This window comes from Diceros bicornis, chromosome 6, assembly GCF_020826845.1.
Source record: "Diceros bicornis minor isolate mBicDic1 chromosome 6, mDicBic1.mat.cur, whole genome shotgun sequence".
NCBI lineage: Eukaryota > Metazoa > Chordata > Mammalia > Perissodactyla > Rhinocerotidae > Diceros > Diceros bicornis.
The window spans coordinates 58,627,625-58,643,354 of record NC_080745.1 but is presented as its reverse complement, the minus strand read 5'-3'; the positions used below and the strand labels follow the sequence as shown (position 1 = coordinate 58,643,354).

Sequence of the window (15,730 nt, the reverse complement as noted above, 5' to 3'; positions counted from 1 at the left end):
ACACAGAAAAAAAAAATGAAGGAAGGCTGTCCGACTTTTTTTTTTTGTGAGGAAGATCAGCCCTGAGCTAACATCCATGCCAATGCTCCTCTTTTTGCTGAGGAAGACCAGCCCTGAGCTAACATCTATTGCTAATCTTCCTCCTTTTTTTCCCTTTTTCTCCCCAAAGCCCCAGTAGATAGTTGTGCATCATAGTTGCACATCCTAAGGCTGTTGGACTTCTTAGATCCTGCAGGACCGAACCACAGAGCTATTGGCTGTTAACTATGCACTATTCTTTAAGACAAGAAAAGAATTACCACTAAGGTAATTCAGAGATCATCAGAGCTGCCTCTTTGGTTCAAAAAGGTGGAGACCACTGTCTCAGTTTCAATAGGTCAGAAGGGAGCCACGCAGAGCCTTGTGGGTAGGCCCCCTCCAGGCAGAGCTGCAGAGGCACAACCCCCGCCCCAGTGAGTCTAGAAGGCAGAACATCAAACCAAAGAGAAATAGTCTTGGGCCTTAAGATCTAATGAAATTTGCCTTGCTAAGTTTTGGACTTGCTTGGGACCCATCACCCCTTTCTTCTTTCCTATTTCCCCCTATGGGAATGGGTATGTCTATCTTATGCCTGTACCACCATTATATTTTGGAAGCACATAACTTGTCTGGTTTCACAGGTTCACAGGTAGAGAGGAATTCTGCTCACGGTGAATCATACCTGGAGTTTCACCCATATATAATTTAGATGATATTTAGATGAGACAGGATGTGAAACCTTAGAGTTAATGCTGAAACAAGTTAAGACTTTGGGGGCTCTTGGAATGAAATGAGCGTATTCTGAATGCAAGGCAGAATGTTATGAACTGAATTCTGTCCCTCCAAAATTCATGTTGAAACCCTAACTCCCAATGTGATGGTATTTGGAGATAGGGACTTTGGGAGATAATTAGGTTTAGATGAGGTCATAAGGGTGGGACCCTCATGATGGGATTAGTGACCTTATAAGAAGAGAAAAGAGACAACAGAGCTCTCTCTTTGCCATATGAGGACACAGTGAGAAGGTGGCCAGCTGTAAGCGAGGAAGAGAGTCCTCATCAGAACCCTATCTTGCTGGTACCCTGATCTCAGACTTCCAGCCTCAAGTACTATGAGAAAACAAATTTTTGTTGTTTAAGCCACCCAGTACATGGTATTTTTTTTATGGCAGCCTAAGCTGACTAATGCACTGGTAAATAGGAAAACTGTTGACTTTTGTACATTACCCGTGTATCTTGAAACCTTGCTACAGTTGTTAATCAGTTCCAGGTTTTTTTTTTTTTGGATTTTCTACATAGATAATCATGTCATCTGCAAACAAAGATGGTTTTATTTCTCCCTTCCTAATCAGTATATCTTTTATTTCCTTTTCTTGTCTTATTGCATTAGCTATGACTTCCTGTATGATGTTGAAAAGGAGGGGTGAGACGGGACATCCTTGCCTTGTTTCTGATCTTATTGGGAAAGCTTCAAATTTCTCACCATTAAGTATGATGTTAGCTGTAGGTTTTTTGTAGACATTCCTTATCAAGCTAAGGAAGTTCCCCTCTATTTATAGCTTATCGAGAATTTTTGTCATGAATGGGTGCTGAATTTTGTCAAATGCTTTTTCTGTTATCTATTGAAATGATCATGTGATTTTCTTCTTTAGCTTGTTGATGTGATAGATTATATTAACTAACCTTTGACTGTTGAACCAGCCTTGCATATCTGGGATAAATCCCACTAGGTCACGATGTAGAATTCCTTTTATAAATTGTTGGATTTAATTTGATAATATTTTGTTGAGGATTTTTACATCAGTGTTCACAAAAGACACTATATAGTTTTCTTTTCTTATAATGTCTTTGTCTGGTTTTGGTATTAAGGTAATGCTGGCCTCATAGAATCAATTAGGAAGTATTCTCTCTCTTTCTATCTGAAAGATATTGCAGAGAGTTAGTATAATTTCTTCCTTAAATGTTTGGTACAATTCACCAGGGAACCCATCTGGGCCTGGTGCTTTCTGTTTTGGAAGGTTGTTAATCATTGATTCAATTTCTTTAATAGACATAGGCCTATTCAAATTTTCTATTTCTTCTTGTGTGAGTTTTGGCAGGTTGTGTCTTTCAAGGAATTGGTTTATTCATCTAGGTTATCAAATTTGTGGGCATAGAGCTGTTAATAATATTCCATTATTATCCTTTTCTTCCTTGACCCATGTGTTATTTAGAAGTGTGTTGTTTAAACATCAAGTATTTGGGGATTTACCAGCAATCTTCCTGTTATTGATTTCTTCTTTAATTCCATTGTGGTCTGAGAGCAGCCACTGTATGATTTCTGTTCTTTTAAATTTGTTAAGGTGTGTTTCATGGCCCCGAATGTGGTCTATCTTGATGAATGTTCCATGTGAGCTTGAGAAGAATGTATATTCTGCTGTTGCTAGATGAAGTAGTCTATAGATGTCAACTATATCCAGTTGACTGATGGTGTTGTTGAGTTCAACTATGTCCTTACTGATTTTCTGTCTGCTGGATTTGTCCATTTCTGATAACTGGGTGTTGAAGTCACCCAGTCATCCAACTATAACAGTGGATTCATCTGTTTCTCCTTGAAAGTGCATCAGTTTTTGCTTTACATATTTTGACCCTCTATTGTCAGGTACATGCACATTAAGGATTGTTATGTTTTCTTGGAGAATTGACTCCTTTATCATTATGTAATGCCCCTCTTTATCCCTGATAACCTTCTCTGCTCTGAAGTCTGCTCTGTCTGAAATTAACATACTCACTACCAATTTTTTGATTAGTGTTAACACGGTATATCGTTCTCCACCTGTTTACTTTTAATCTATATGTATCTTTATATTTAAAGAGGGTTTTGTAAACAACATATAGTTGGGTCCTGTTTTATTGACCCACTCTGACAGTCTCTGCCTTTCAATTGGTGTTTTTATAACATTGATGTATAAACTGATTATTGATGTCACTGGATTAATATCTACCATATTTGTTACTGTTTTCTATGCATTGCATTTGTTCTTTGTTCCTACTTATGTGCTGCACTCTTCTTCTGCCTTTTGTGATATTAATTGAGCATGTGTATGATTCCATTTTCTCTCCTTTCTTAGCATATCAGTTATATTTTTTCTTTCTTTTTGTTTTTTTTTTACTCTTTTTAGTCATTGCCCTAGAGTTTCCAATGCATATGTAGTACAATTATTCCAAGTCCACTTTCAAATAACACTATACTACTTCATGAGTAGTACAAGTACTTTATAATAAAATAATCCTAATTCCTTCCTCCCAACCCCTGTATTATTGCTGTCATTCACTTTTTTTATACACATACATAAACATATATATAAAAGCATACCTAATTGAATACATTGTTGCTATTATTATTTGAACAGACTGTTATCTATTAGATGAATTAAGAATAAGAAAAATAAGTTTTTATTTTACTTTCACTTATACTTTTCTCTAATGCTCTTCCTTTCTTTATGTTGATCCAAGTTTCTGACCCACATCATTTTCTTTATCTCTGAAGTGCTCTTAACATTTCTTGCAGGGCAGGTCTACTAGCAACAACATTCCTCAATTTTTGTTTGTCTGAGAAAGTCTTGATTTCTCCTTCACTTTTGAAGGATAATTTCATAGTACATAAAACCTAGAGGTTTGTGGGTGTTTTCTCTCAACATGTTATTTCACTCCATTCTCTTCTTGCTTGCATGGTTTACAGAGAAGTCAGATGTAATTCTTTGTTACTCTAGGTAAAGTGTTTTTTCCTCTAGCTTTCTTCAGGATTTTGACTTTATCTTTAATTTTGTACAGTTTGAATATGATATGCCTTGGTATAATTATTTTGGCATTTATCCTGCTTGTTCTCCAAGCTTTCTGGGATCCATGGTTTGGTGTCTGACATTCATTTGGGTAAAATCTTAGTCATTATTGCATCAAATATTGCTTCTGTTCCTCTCTCTCTTGCTTCTCCTTCTAATATTCCTATTTCTTGTCTGTTACACCTTTTATAGTTGTCCCACAGTTCTTGGATACCCTCTTCAGTTTTTTTCACTGTTTTTTTCTCTTTGCTTTTCTGTTTTGGAAGTTTCTACTGACATATTCCCAAATTCAGTGATTCTTTCGTCAGCTGTGTCTAGTCTACTAATGAGTCCATTAAAGGTAGTCTTCATTTCTATGATTTCTAGCATTTCTTTTTGATTCTTTCTTAGATTTTTCCATCTCACTGCTTACATGATCCATCTGTTCTTGCATATTGTCTACTTTATCCATTAAAGTCCTTAAAATATTAATCATTGGTTTTTTTGCTGAGAAATCCGCTGACAGCCAAATAGGAATTCCTTTGTATGTTATTATTATTATTATTTTTTCTTTGTCTTGCTGGCCTTAATATCTTTTCTTTGTCATTGACTTTTTCCAGCTTTACTACTATACGCCTTGGAGAGGGTCTTTTTATGTTGACATAGTTAGGACATCTATTCATTCACTTGTATTTCCAGCTCCTTCCCCAGGTTTGGGAAGTTCTCAGCTATTATTTCTTTGAACAAGCTCTCTGCTCCTTTTTCCCTCTCTTCTCCCTCTGGAATACCTATAATCCTTGTATTGCATTTCCTAATTGAGTCGGATATTTCTCAGAGAATTTCTTCATTTCTTTTTAGTCTTAGTTCTCTCTCTTCCTTCATGTGGAGCATTTCTGCATTTCTATCCTCTATATTGCTAATTCTTTCCTACATATTGTCAGCTCTGTTCTTTAAAGATTCCAGATTTTTCTTTATTTCCTCCACTATGTTTTCCACCTCCAACATTTCTGATTGGTTTTTCTTTATAGTTTCAATCTCTTCTGTGAAGAAGTTCCTGACTTCATTAAATCGTCTATCCGTATTTTATTGTAACTCGCTGAGATTTTTTTTTTTGTGAGGAAGATCGGCCCTGAGCTAACATCTGCCAATCCTCCTCTTTTTGCTGAGGAAGACTGGCCCTGGGCTAACACCCATGCCCATCTTCCTCTACTTTATATGGGATGCCGCCACAGCATGGCTTGACAAGCAGTGTGTCGGTGCGCACCCAGGATCCGAACTGGCGAACCACGGGCCGCCTCAGCGGAGCACACACACTTAACTGCTTGTGCCACCAGGCCAGCCCCTCGTTGAGCTTTTTTATGATAGCTATTTTGTAGTATTTCTTTTTTTAGCTTATTTATTTATTTATTTATTTTTTGTGAGGAAGGTCAGCCTTGAGCTAACATCCATGCCAATCCTCCTCTTTTTGCTGAGGAAGACTGGCCCTGAGCTAACATCCATGCCCATCTTCCTCCACTTTATGTGGGACACCGCCACAGCATGGCCTGACAAGCAGTGTGTCGCTGCACACCCAGGATCCGAACCCAGGCCACCAGCAGCGGAAAGTGCACACTTCATTGCTACGCCACGGGGCTGGCCCTACGATAACTATTTTGAATTCTCTGTTGTTTAGATTATAAATTTCTGTGCCTTCAGGATTGATTTCAGTGTATCTGCCATTTTCCTTCTGGTCTGGAGATTTAATATATTTTTGCATACTGTTTGACGGCATGGTTTGTTTTTCCTCATAATGAAAATATCTGGTCACAGCTTCCATCTGCCGCCACTGGGTGGGGGTCAAGAGCTGTGTATTCTGAGTCTGCCACAATCCGCGGGCTCTCTGAACCACTAGCTGAGCTGAAGCACCAGGCAGGGGGAGGGGCACTTTCTTTCGTCTGCCTGGTCCCAGAGGCTTCTCACTCTTCCCTCGTTATCTGCTCTCCTGGGGTACTAACTTGATGAAGACACCCCTGCAACAGTTCAGTCTCCTCCATGTGGGAGTTTCCCATGGGCTATGAGGGAACTTGGAGGGCCGCCCCTCCCCCACCCCAAGAGTCGCACAGACCCAGAGTCACTGCAGTTCAGGAAGGGAGAGGAGCTCTCCTTACCTCCTTCCACTTCCTCCAGGGTTTCCAGCACCTCCACCTTCAGATGTAAGGCTGCATGGGTCTCTCAGACGCCTTTTGTGTTGTGTGAATGTCCACTGTTTGTAAATGAATGTCCGTTTTGTTGTATTTTAGGAGGAGAGTTTAAGGGGGAGAGCGCACTCTGCCATGAGGCTGACATCATTTAATCATTGTTTTTTTTTAAATTCCTGGTCTGATAATTCCAATATCCCTGACATATCTGAATCTGGTTCTAATACTTACTCTATCTCTTCAAACTGCGTTTTTTGCCTTTAGTCTGCCTTGTAATTTTTTTCTTGGTAGCTAGACATAACGTACTAGATGAAAGGAACTGCAGTAAATAGGTCTTTAGTAATGTGGTGGTAAGGCATAGAGGGAAGTGATGCATTCTACAGTCCTATGATTAAGTGTCAGTCTTTAAGTAAGCCTTTGCCCCTTGGCTGTGAACTTCATAAGAGCTTCTCATTTCCACCCCTTAGGTGGGATAGGATGGCTAGAACAGACTGGAATTGAGTATTTCCCTTCTCCCAGTTAGGTCAGGCTCTGATAAAACTCCAATTGTTTAGACACTGGTAAATAATTTCTTTTGAGGTTAGGTCTTGGTGAGAAGAACAGAACGCTTAAAGAACACAAGGCTCTGGTGCATTTTTCAAAATGGTTCCTTTTCTCTTCCCTCTGCTGGAAGCACAAGAGGATTTTTCTCCAATCTTCACTGGGAGAATCTGGTAGAGCTGCAGGAGGTAAAACTCACAAAAGTGTGGGACCCCCCCAAAGACTAGGTCCCCCTGGAATTTTAACTCTCAGACTTGTCCACACTGAGCTTCTAGTAATTCATCAATTAAAGTTAGGTTTTCCTATGCAGGTAGTGGTTCCTGCAGAGGCTTCTGCTCCACTAAGTTGTGATTCTCTGTATCTGCCTGTCTATCTCTCCAATTTGGGGGCAGCAGTTTGCCCTGTGATCTCATTTCTCTGGTACATCAAAGGAGGGTTCTTGATTTTTCAGTTTTCTCAGCTTTTTACTTGTTAGGACACAGTGACAACTTCCAAGCTCTTTACATGCCTGACAGGAAACCAGAAGTCTGTGTTCACTTTTTAATAATTAATTGAGCTATATATTTTTATAATTTGTGCATTTATAAATTGTACATGTTTATATATGTATATTACACTTCAATAAAAAAAGATTTTTTAAAAGTCAATGTACCATGTCCTTGTCCTGCTCCACAGGAAGAGAATTTCAAACCCTTAATCAGAGAAAGTGACCACTGTCACTTTAGCCATAATCCTAAAAAAACATTTTGCTACACAGTCATCAACAGATTTTAAAAAAGGCAAATTAGAGAAAGAATAAGAAGCATATTCCTCCTAGGTACTTACAGTTGCAATCACTGCCAGGACTCAAAAAGGAAACGACTCTTCAGAGTGGCAGGTTGGAACAGCTCCATGGAGCAAAGTTAAAGAGTTCTGATGCCAAATAAAAAGAATTGCACCATTTCTCTACTGCATAGATTAAAAAGCGAATGGTATTCTCATTTTTTCCCCTCTATTCTACTGCAAAATCTTTTCAGTCAGAAGTCGTAATATTAGCTTCAAGTAGCTCTCAGTGTGGGTCCAGGTTAATTCAAAAAGCTGAGTACTGCTTGAGTGCAGGAACTAACTTACTTTACCTCGTTTGTATCACTCACAGATTTTGCAAGATGAAAGGCAAGCTAACAAGATAGTCTACATAATATTTCATAACATAAACAAATATAAAATCAAGCACACTGTGGTGCATATGTTCTTTCTGAATGGGAAGCAAATGGAGGTGTGGGTAAAAGGATCCTGTAAGTGCTTATTTCCATAATCATTAAGCAACTAAATAGGAGTATGTTTGGTAGCATCACTGGACCGAAAAGAATTAGGCGAAGAGGTTAACTAAGCAATCCATACTAACGTCTGTGTAATCAAGACTGTACTTTAATCATCTCTGTGAAAGAGGTGACAGAGAGACTATTCACTATGAATGGAAATTCCCCCAGTCTCCCTCAGTAATTCACTTTAATATCTATTCAACAATTCTCACTGTTGAATTGCTTCCTCATATCACAGTTTAAGACAAATTCTTCTTGAAATAGACCAAAGGGGCCCGCCCCGTGGCTTAGTGGTTAAGTGCGGGCACTCCGCTACTGGCGGCCCAGGTTTGGATCCCGGGTGCACACCGACACACTGCTTCTCCGGCCATGCTGAGGCCGCGTCCCACATACAGCAACTAGAAGGACGTGCAACTATGACATACAACTATCTACTGGGGCTTTGGGGGAACAAAAGGAGGAGGATTGGCAATAGATGTTAGCGCAGAGCTGGTCTTCCTCAGCAAAAAAACAGAGGAGGATTAGCATGGATGTTAGCTCAGGGCTGATCTTCCTCATACAAAAAAAAAAAAAGAAATAGACCAAAGGTAGAAATGAATAATATTGACCTTCATATATTGAGCTTGAAACAGCTCCTGTTCTCACACCATAAAACAGAAAGGGTTTCCTGAGTTCTGTGTAAAAATAAAACAAAAAACAACAACAAAAAAGCAGGATTCTCCACTCTTTGTACAGACTGAACTTGATTTGCTGATTTCCAAGAAAACCCAAGGGATAGTCTACGGCAATTGTAGTTTCAACTAAATATCTGCACCTTAAGGAACCACTGGAATGATGGACCAGAGCTAACATTTCTAAACATTCCCTCCCAACAGGCAGATTTTGAGAAGTATAGTTCCAAGATCCCTTAATCTAAAAGCATCATGTTCTGGTATCTGGTTTTTCAACTTATTATTGATAAGAAAAATTGCATGAAGATCCCTAGATACACCAGATGTCAAGGCAATTCATGTTTTAATCAGAGTACAGAGTTAGCCTATTAAATTTAATGTTCACAGTTAAATATGCTTACAACTCTGGTCCTTAGTAAATCCCTTCTGGACAGCATATGAGTAACACATGGATATAAGGACAGAGAGCAATAAAGAAAACGAAGAAAGATTGTGTAAAATCTAACTTAAAAGCAAAGAATCAATTTGTCCTTGTATAAACAAATGTCCAAAAACTTGTGCAGTTTCTTCCTATATTATGGTACTTATCACAACATATTGTCAAGTGTCTTTTTATAGTTTTTTCTCCTGTGAGCTTCTTGAGGGCAGGGATACATTTCTATATTCTCAACACCTAATAGAGTGCTCAGAGCATAGATGATGTACAATAAATGGCACTGTGCAAAGTATCCCTTTTAATCCTCATAATAATTGTATGAGGTAGGTAATATATTGCTACTCTAATTTTATAGATAACAAAATCAGGAATCATTAAAATTAAAGAATGTGCCCAAAGTCACACAGCAGTCTAACTCCAGAGTATAAGCCCTTAATTACTATACTATACTATCTGAATAAATGAATGCCTGTTTTGTCCAGCTTCTGTGTCAGTTTTAATAACTAATTTTATCAATCTGCTCACTCAGATATCATCTGCATTTGCGCCTTATGTATCACAATGACTACATGAACTCAAGAATCACAAGAGAAGCATAAGATTTGGGGGCTAAGCAGATAATTTTAGGAAGCAAGGGTCATTTCTGGACTTCACACTTTCAAAGTCTGGTTCCTACCAACATTAAATTAGTTATTTCTAAATACAAGTATACTGAATTTTTTAAACGTAAATGATTATACTATAATTTTAGGAGATAAGCTGGGTAATTTATAATATAGCAAGAGTAGGAAGATGAGAATTCTCTTTAATATAAACTATTAAGGGCTATGAGGTTAAACTAGCAAGCCTATTTTATACATAAGGGATCAGTAAGTGGTTTATATTAGTTTAACAAAATATTCAATGCACGGAGATGTAGGATTTATATTACTAACCATGCCAATGTCTCATCTATACAACCCAAAATCAATAAAATAGTTTATAAAACAAATTTATGAAATTATTTAATCTTTCATTCTGCTTACAACAACCACTAAATAGCCTTTTGGTATATCCCACGGTATTACACAAACAGAAATCTTTCCATTCAGAAAAAAGTAGGACTACAATAACATGTAATAATGTAATATTAATTTTTATTCAGACCAGAGCTAATAAAGGATGCAAAGTAAATCTTACACTTATCTAATTTGTCCTACATTGTTAATTTCAAAACACAAACACACATACACACATTACATATAAAATTAATTATTGAAGTGTGAGACATTAATGGAAATCCACTTAGACCAATTCAGCACTACTGTAAGTCTTCAAAACGTGAATAAAATATACTTTTCTCCATTTTAATAAGATGTTTAAATTGCCAAAAAGGAATTGATATTTATCTGCTAATTGTTGACGATTACCAATAATTTTCAATTGTTAGGAATATAATGGAATCATGTATATAATATAATAAATTGTCTCTAATTTTTAGGAGTTTGCTTACAGTGATTGAAATAAAAACTTTTGGTCAGATTTTTACATACCTTAAAAGTAGAAAGTCCATAAAGTCTTGTCGTATGAACAGTTTCTTGAGAAATATTTGTAATGTTAGTTATAAAGTCCTCAAGGTATTTACAAGCTTGTTCCAGGTGTGTTGTGTTTATGATGATTTGCACTAGCTACAAAATACAAAATATATCTATTAAAATGCAGGTTACATGTACACAAAGCCCATTTCATTTTTTTAAATAGGATTATTACTTGCAGCAACTGTACCATTTCTGCATAATTATAGCATTACAGGATACAACTGATTATCTGATTTCAAAAGCCTGCTGCAAATAATGCTTATGAATGCTATCATTTTTTAAAAACTAACAAAGAGTCTAACTGCCAATTAATTTAAAATAACTTTTCGAAGTAGTTTTTCAAATTTTATACATTCACCAAGTAAAAAAAATGAGTATTTTCACTTTTCATGTAAAGTTAGGCAATCATAAATCTATACATGATTATAGATTATAACCTATAGATTATAGATTACATATCTATAAATCTAACATCTTCGATTACCTACCATTCCCATGTAAACTCTTTTCCCTCACATTGCATGAATTTACACTGATGCTTCTATTTTAAAACAAATCCACTTCATTAATAAATTTAAAATAGAAGGCTAGTTTTACAGGCTGATGTTCAGCAATAACTTAATTTATTATAATTGTTTCATATAACGAAAGATTTAGCTATAAGTATCTTTTTAACCTACCTCTGTCAAACCTATATGAGGTTTTCTAATAAGGTTCAGTAAACAGCTACACAAAGTTCTGGTCAGCAGCAGATTTGTAGATTTTCTAAGCATATCATCTATTTCTGTTGAGCTAAAAACAAAGGTTGATATTATTAAGCTTTCCACAAGGGTACAGTTAGCTTTCTAAATAATTTAACATAATTTACTAAAATAACTTGCTCCACCTCATTCCTTTATCTCCTTAAATAAATTACAATCATCCACAGTCATTAAATCACAAATTTCAATTCAATTTAATTTCACAAAAGGGACAATTTCAATAAAGTAGAATGTTCATTTATGGTATAATTTAAATGTATTCAATTAACCAGTAAAACCATGGGGTACTTAGTTTAAGGAAATAAAACTTCTTAAATTATGACTCCATTGTGGGCCACTTTCAAAGACACTTCATGTACAACTAATTACTTTTAAAATGCAAATTGATGTGAGCTCTTTCTAGGTATAATTAATTACTAGATTTAATTTTAATATAACTAAGCTATCCATTTCCACTGAGATTTTTAAAAGAGATTCAAAAAATAAATTTAATTACTTTACACTAGTTTTAATTTGGTGCCAAAAAAAAAGAATCCTATGATGTTTCTTAACATCCTAAAGATTGCTAGGCTAGCACTAAAAAGCTTATTATTTTCTCCTAACCACTAGGCCTTCAATTTAAGTAAATAATGATTTATTGTTGTATAGTTTCATTATCAAAACAGTTAAGCTGTCCTCAGACCAAGCTTTGTCAGTCTCAGCACTATTGACATTTTAGGCTAGATAATTCTTCACTGTGCGGCTGTCCTGTGCATTGAAGGATGTTCAGCAGCATCCCTGTGCTCTACCCACTAGATGAAAGTAGCACTTCTCCCCCTAGTTGTGACAACACAAAATGTCTCTAGACATTGCTAAATGTACACTGCGGGGCAAAATCACTCCAGTTGAGAACCACTGCCTTAAACACAGGCTAAAATTTTAGCACCCTTTTACTTTGTTTTTTTTAATATAACTCTTAAAAATATATGAAGCACAAATATTTACTAGCTTACATTTGCTTTAAAAATGGAAATAGAGCAAGATTTGACAGAACACAGGTACTTCTCACTACTACTCTAGTGTTCTCCATTTTAATGCAGGCACTCTTCAATTTCTGCTAACCCTAATTCTGGCAGACCTGAGGAGAATATTTCTTGCTGATTCTTTATATCTAAAATCAAGACTTCCCAGGGAATGTGCATACCACCAGTACAGCTTCAGGGTTACTTGGCATCAAACTCTCAGACAGAAAACTCTTTCTAATCTACCAATAGCATCCCTAGAACAAGCAAGGTACTCACTCTCATAAAAAAGAAGTGGTTGCCAACTCCTCTGCCTTCCTTTCTGAGGCATTCAAATTATGCTTAAAGACACCCTGTATAGCTCCCTTCTCAGATGAAAAGTTATCCATGATAGATAATGTCTTTTGTTTAATTTCCCTGAACTTCCTTGAATGCTGAGTCAATGTATACTTTTTCTTCCATAAGTAAAAGAAGAGAAAGAAAACCTATCAGCACCTATCTCCTATTTGTGCCAGCAAAATTTACCTGACAATGACAAGTATTTCCCCCAAGAGGTTTTTATCCCAATTGAGCAGGCTTTTTTCTTAAGTCCTTGTCCTCTAAGCCTATAACTTGTACTCTTCCTAACTTTTAAAGAACATTTCACAGTAATTAAATCTTAATATACACTAAATCTCCTAAAGTATTTTACAGCTTAAGCTCTTAAGCAAACTGAAAATTTCTTAAAGATCATATTAGGCCAGATGTTTCTTCTGCAGCTAAATAATTGAGACTTTGGAGTTTCTTAATGAAGTCACTTCATTCTCTAGCCTTGCTTTTATTCATGTATAAAAACAAACCCAAACATCTGCACTATAAAAGTTCTGAAGCATTTTCTAGTTCCAAAAATCTAACCCCAAAATATATTTAAACATAACAAAAGAACTTTAAACACAGAAAGTGATTTTTCCCTAATTCTTTAATGACAAATAAAAAAATAAAGCAACTCTAATAGGTCAACTTTAGGTAACAGATGTAAATTTTTAAAATAAAAATATATGTCAGAAAGCTGATAATCTAAAATAAATTTAGATTTACATATTTTCAAATTAACTGCTGCCTCTGTATTCTGAACTGTGTATTACTCTCATTAACAAAGTGAAAACAGCCAATGTATTTAGTAAAGCATATTTTTTTAAAAAATGTAAGCATAAAAGTCTTACATTTACATAAAAGCATAAAGTTGAATGCATAACTTATGATTATAGACAGTTAATTACAATGACTGGATATTGAACTAAGAAAAGTGACAAATATTTTTATCAAAGATAGAAGGAAAAAATTGACAATCTTTTCTTCTGTAGCATTGGTACATAACATTTATCTTTTAGAATGCCAGGAGTTCGTATACAAAAAGAGTCAGAACTGAGGTAGCAATTCTAGTTCTAGTCAGTCATTAGGGAGGCTTTAGGGAAAATTATACATAACATTATGATAAATGGTTTTTATCTTTGGTGTTATAAATGCAGTAAAAAAATCAAATAGAGAGCCACTGTCACTCCTCTGTAAATAAAACAAAATAAAACTTAATAGTAAAGTGCTAAATTTCTATACTTTCTACAGTGTAACATTATCTCAATTAGATATTAGTCCTATTTTTCAAGAATCAACATGTAGATTAGGTAATAAAAAGTACTTGTTAGAACATGCAAATTGTACACACTACCAATTTAGAAAATATTAAAGTAACCTACATTTAAAGGGAAAAATGAGAGGGACTAATGTTATGGATTCAGGATTGGAGCTTCAAGAATAATTCTCAAATATAAAATTTGAGCAAAGTTGTAGGATGACTGTTAAAGAGAGACTTCTTGTTTCTCCCTCTCACTTGCATATCTTTACCTCAAAATAAAGGATGAATGCATACATCATTGTTTTCAAAGATGACTAACTGTAACCAGAATCTATTTGAGAGTAAATAAACAAATCCAAGTCTATCCAAATCTAAGTCAAACTGTTCTCTATCCCTTAACTTCTTAATCTAATTATTCACAAGTACTCTAATTTCAGGCTCTTAAACACTTCTTGCGTATGTTCCTTCCTCTTCCTCACCACTGACTCTGACTATTTCAGTCTTTCTTCATCTCTGTCTTGAATCATTGCCTTCACCAATTCAACATGATTATTTTTTTTTATCCCTCTCCAATCTACCATCCACATTAAGACCAAAGTAAACTTTTTAAAATATAACTCTAGTCATGCCATTCCTTAGTTAAAAACCCTTCAACAGTTCCTCAATGCTTACAAAATAAAATACAAACACTCCAAGCTCCAGTATCACGTCTAATATTGTAGTATCCCAGCGCCAGGCACTATACTGAGTGCTTTATACACACACATTACCTCATTTAATTCTTACAACCACCCTATGAATTATTTCCCTCATTTTACAGATGAGGAAACTGCAATTTAAACAGAGTAAGTGACTTGCCCAAGATCCTACTTCAGCTAGTGAGTATCAGCATCAAGACTCAAATTAAAGTCTAAGTCTGAAGCTTATGTTCTTAACACTGCATTATACTGCCTCTGTCTTAGATCAGAACTTTAGAATGTAAAATGAAAAACAAGATAGGCATAAATTGTTGGTGGCTCTCAGACCATTCAAGCTCCACTATTGAAAACCACCATTGTAATAGTTCGTTATTCCTTTTCAGTTAATACTCACTTGTATTCATCTTTTTCAAATGCTAGATTATATGTGTGTCATGTTGTGCAGTACAGAGTATACATTACCTCTGTGAGTTTTATGATTGAGGTTAAAAGCTAATGTCTTTAAAATATATCTTTAGAAACTTTGGTATAAGAGGCTGGTAGAATATGATGAAGCTTAAGGCAGTGGTTCTTAAACTTTAGAGTGCGTCAGAATCACCCAGAGAACTTGGTAAAACCAGGGACCTCACCCCCAGATTTTCTAATTCAGTAGGTCTGAGGTTGCACTGCTAACAATTTCCCATGTGATGTTAATACTGCTGCTCTGGGGACTACATTTTGAGAATCACTGGCTTTTGAGAAATACATGGCACAGCAGATGCTATGCATTAGATATTTATCTTCCTTTCTTTTCCTTTCCTCTCCAACTCCTATTATTCAAGAATAAAAATTAAGAAATCTTTTAAAGAATCCCTATTCACAAGGAAAAAGCAGTGTAAGACTTAAAATCAGATAACTCTTTTACCCTAGCAGAACTCACATTTTTCCCCCATTTATACATCATTTAAATCCAAAATAGTGGTAGCTTACAATAAGAGACACAGATACAATACAATAAAATTAAAACTGTCATTGTTCTCACTATTGAAAAATAAATAATTGTTGTATCTGAACTGCCTTCATGCCTTTTATGACCTAAAATTCAGAAGAGTTTTACACTGAAGGATATTTCCCGCTATTCAGTATATAAACTTAGAAGA

The 15,730-nt window shown here is 35.7% G+C and overlaps 1 protein-coding gene across 4 annotated transcripts in view; it reads right to left on the bottom strand.

Annotated features, from left to right (window-relative positions):
• Window positions 1-15,730, bottom strand: part of EXOC6 (exocyst complex component 6) — a 182,735-nt gene that overhangs the window by 73,388 nt on the left and 93,617 nt on the right. For all 4 annotated transcript variants that reach the window (XM_058543542.1, XM_058543544.1, XM_058543545.1 and 1 more), the window contains exons 16-17: window positions 11,200-11,311; window positions 10,475-10,609 (exon numbers count right to left, since the gene is read on the bottom strand). In XM_058543542.1, coding sequence (XP_058399525.1) covers window positions 10,475-10,609; window positions 11,200-11,311 — 247 coding nt within the window. The remainder of the gene's footprint in view (window positions 1-10,474; window positions 10,610-11,199; window positions 11,312-15,730) is intronic.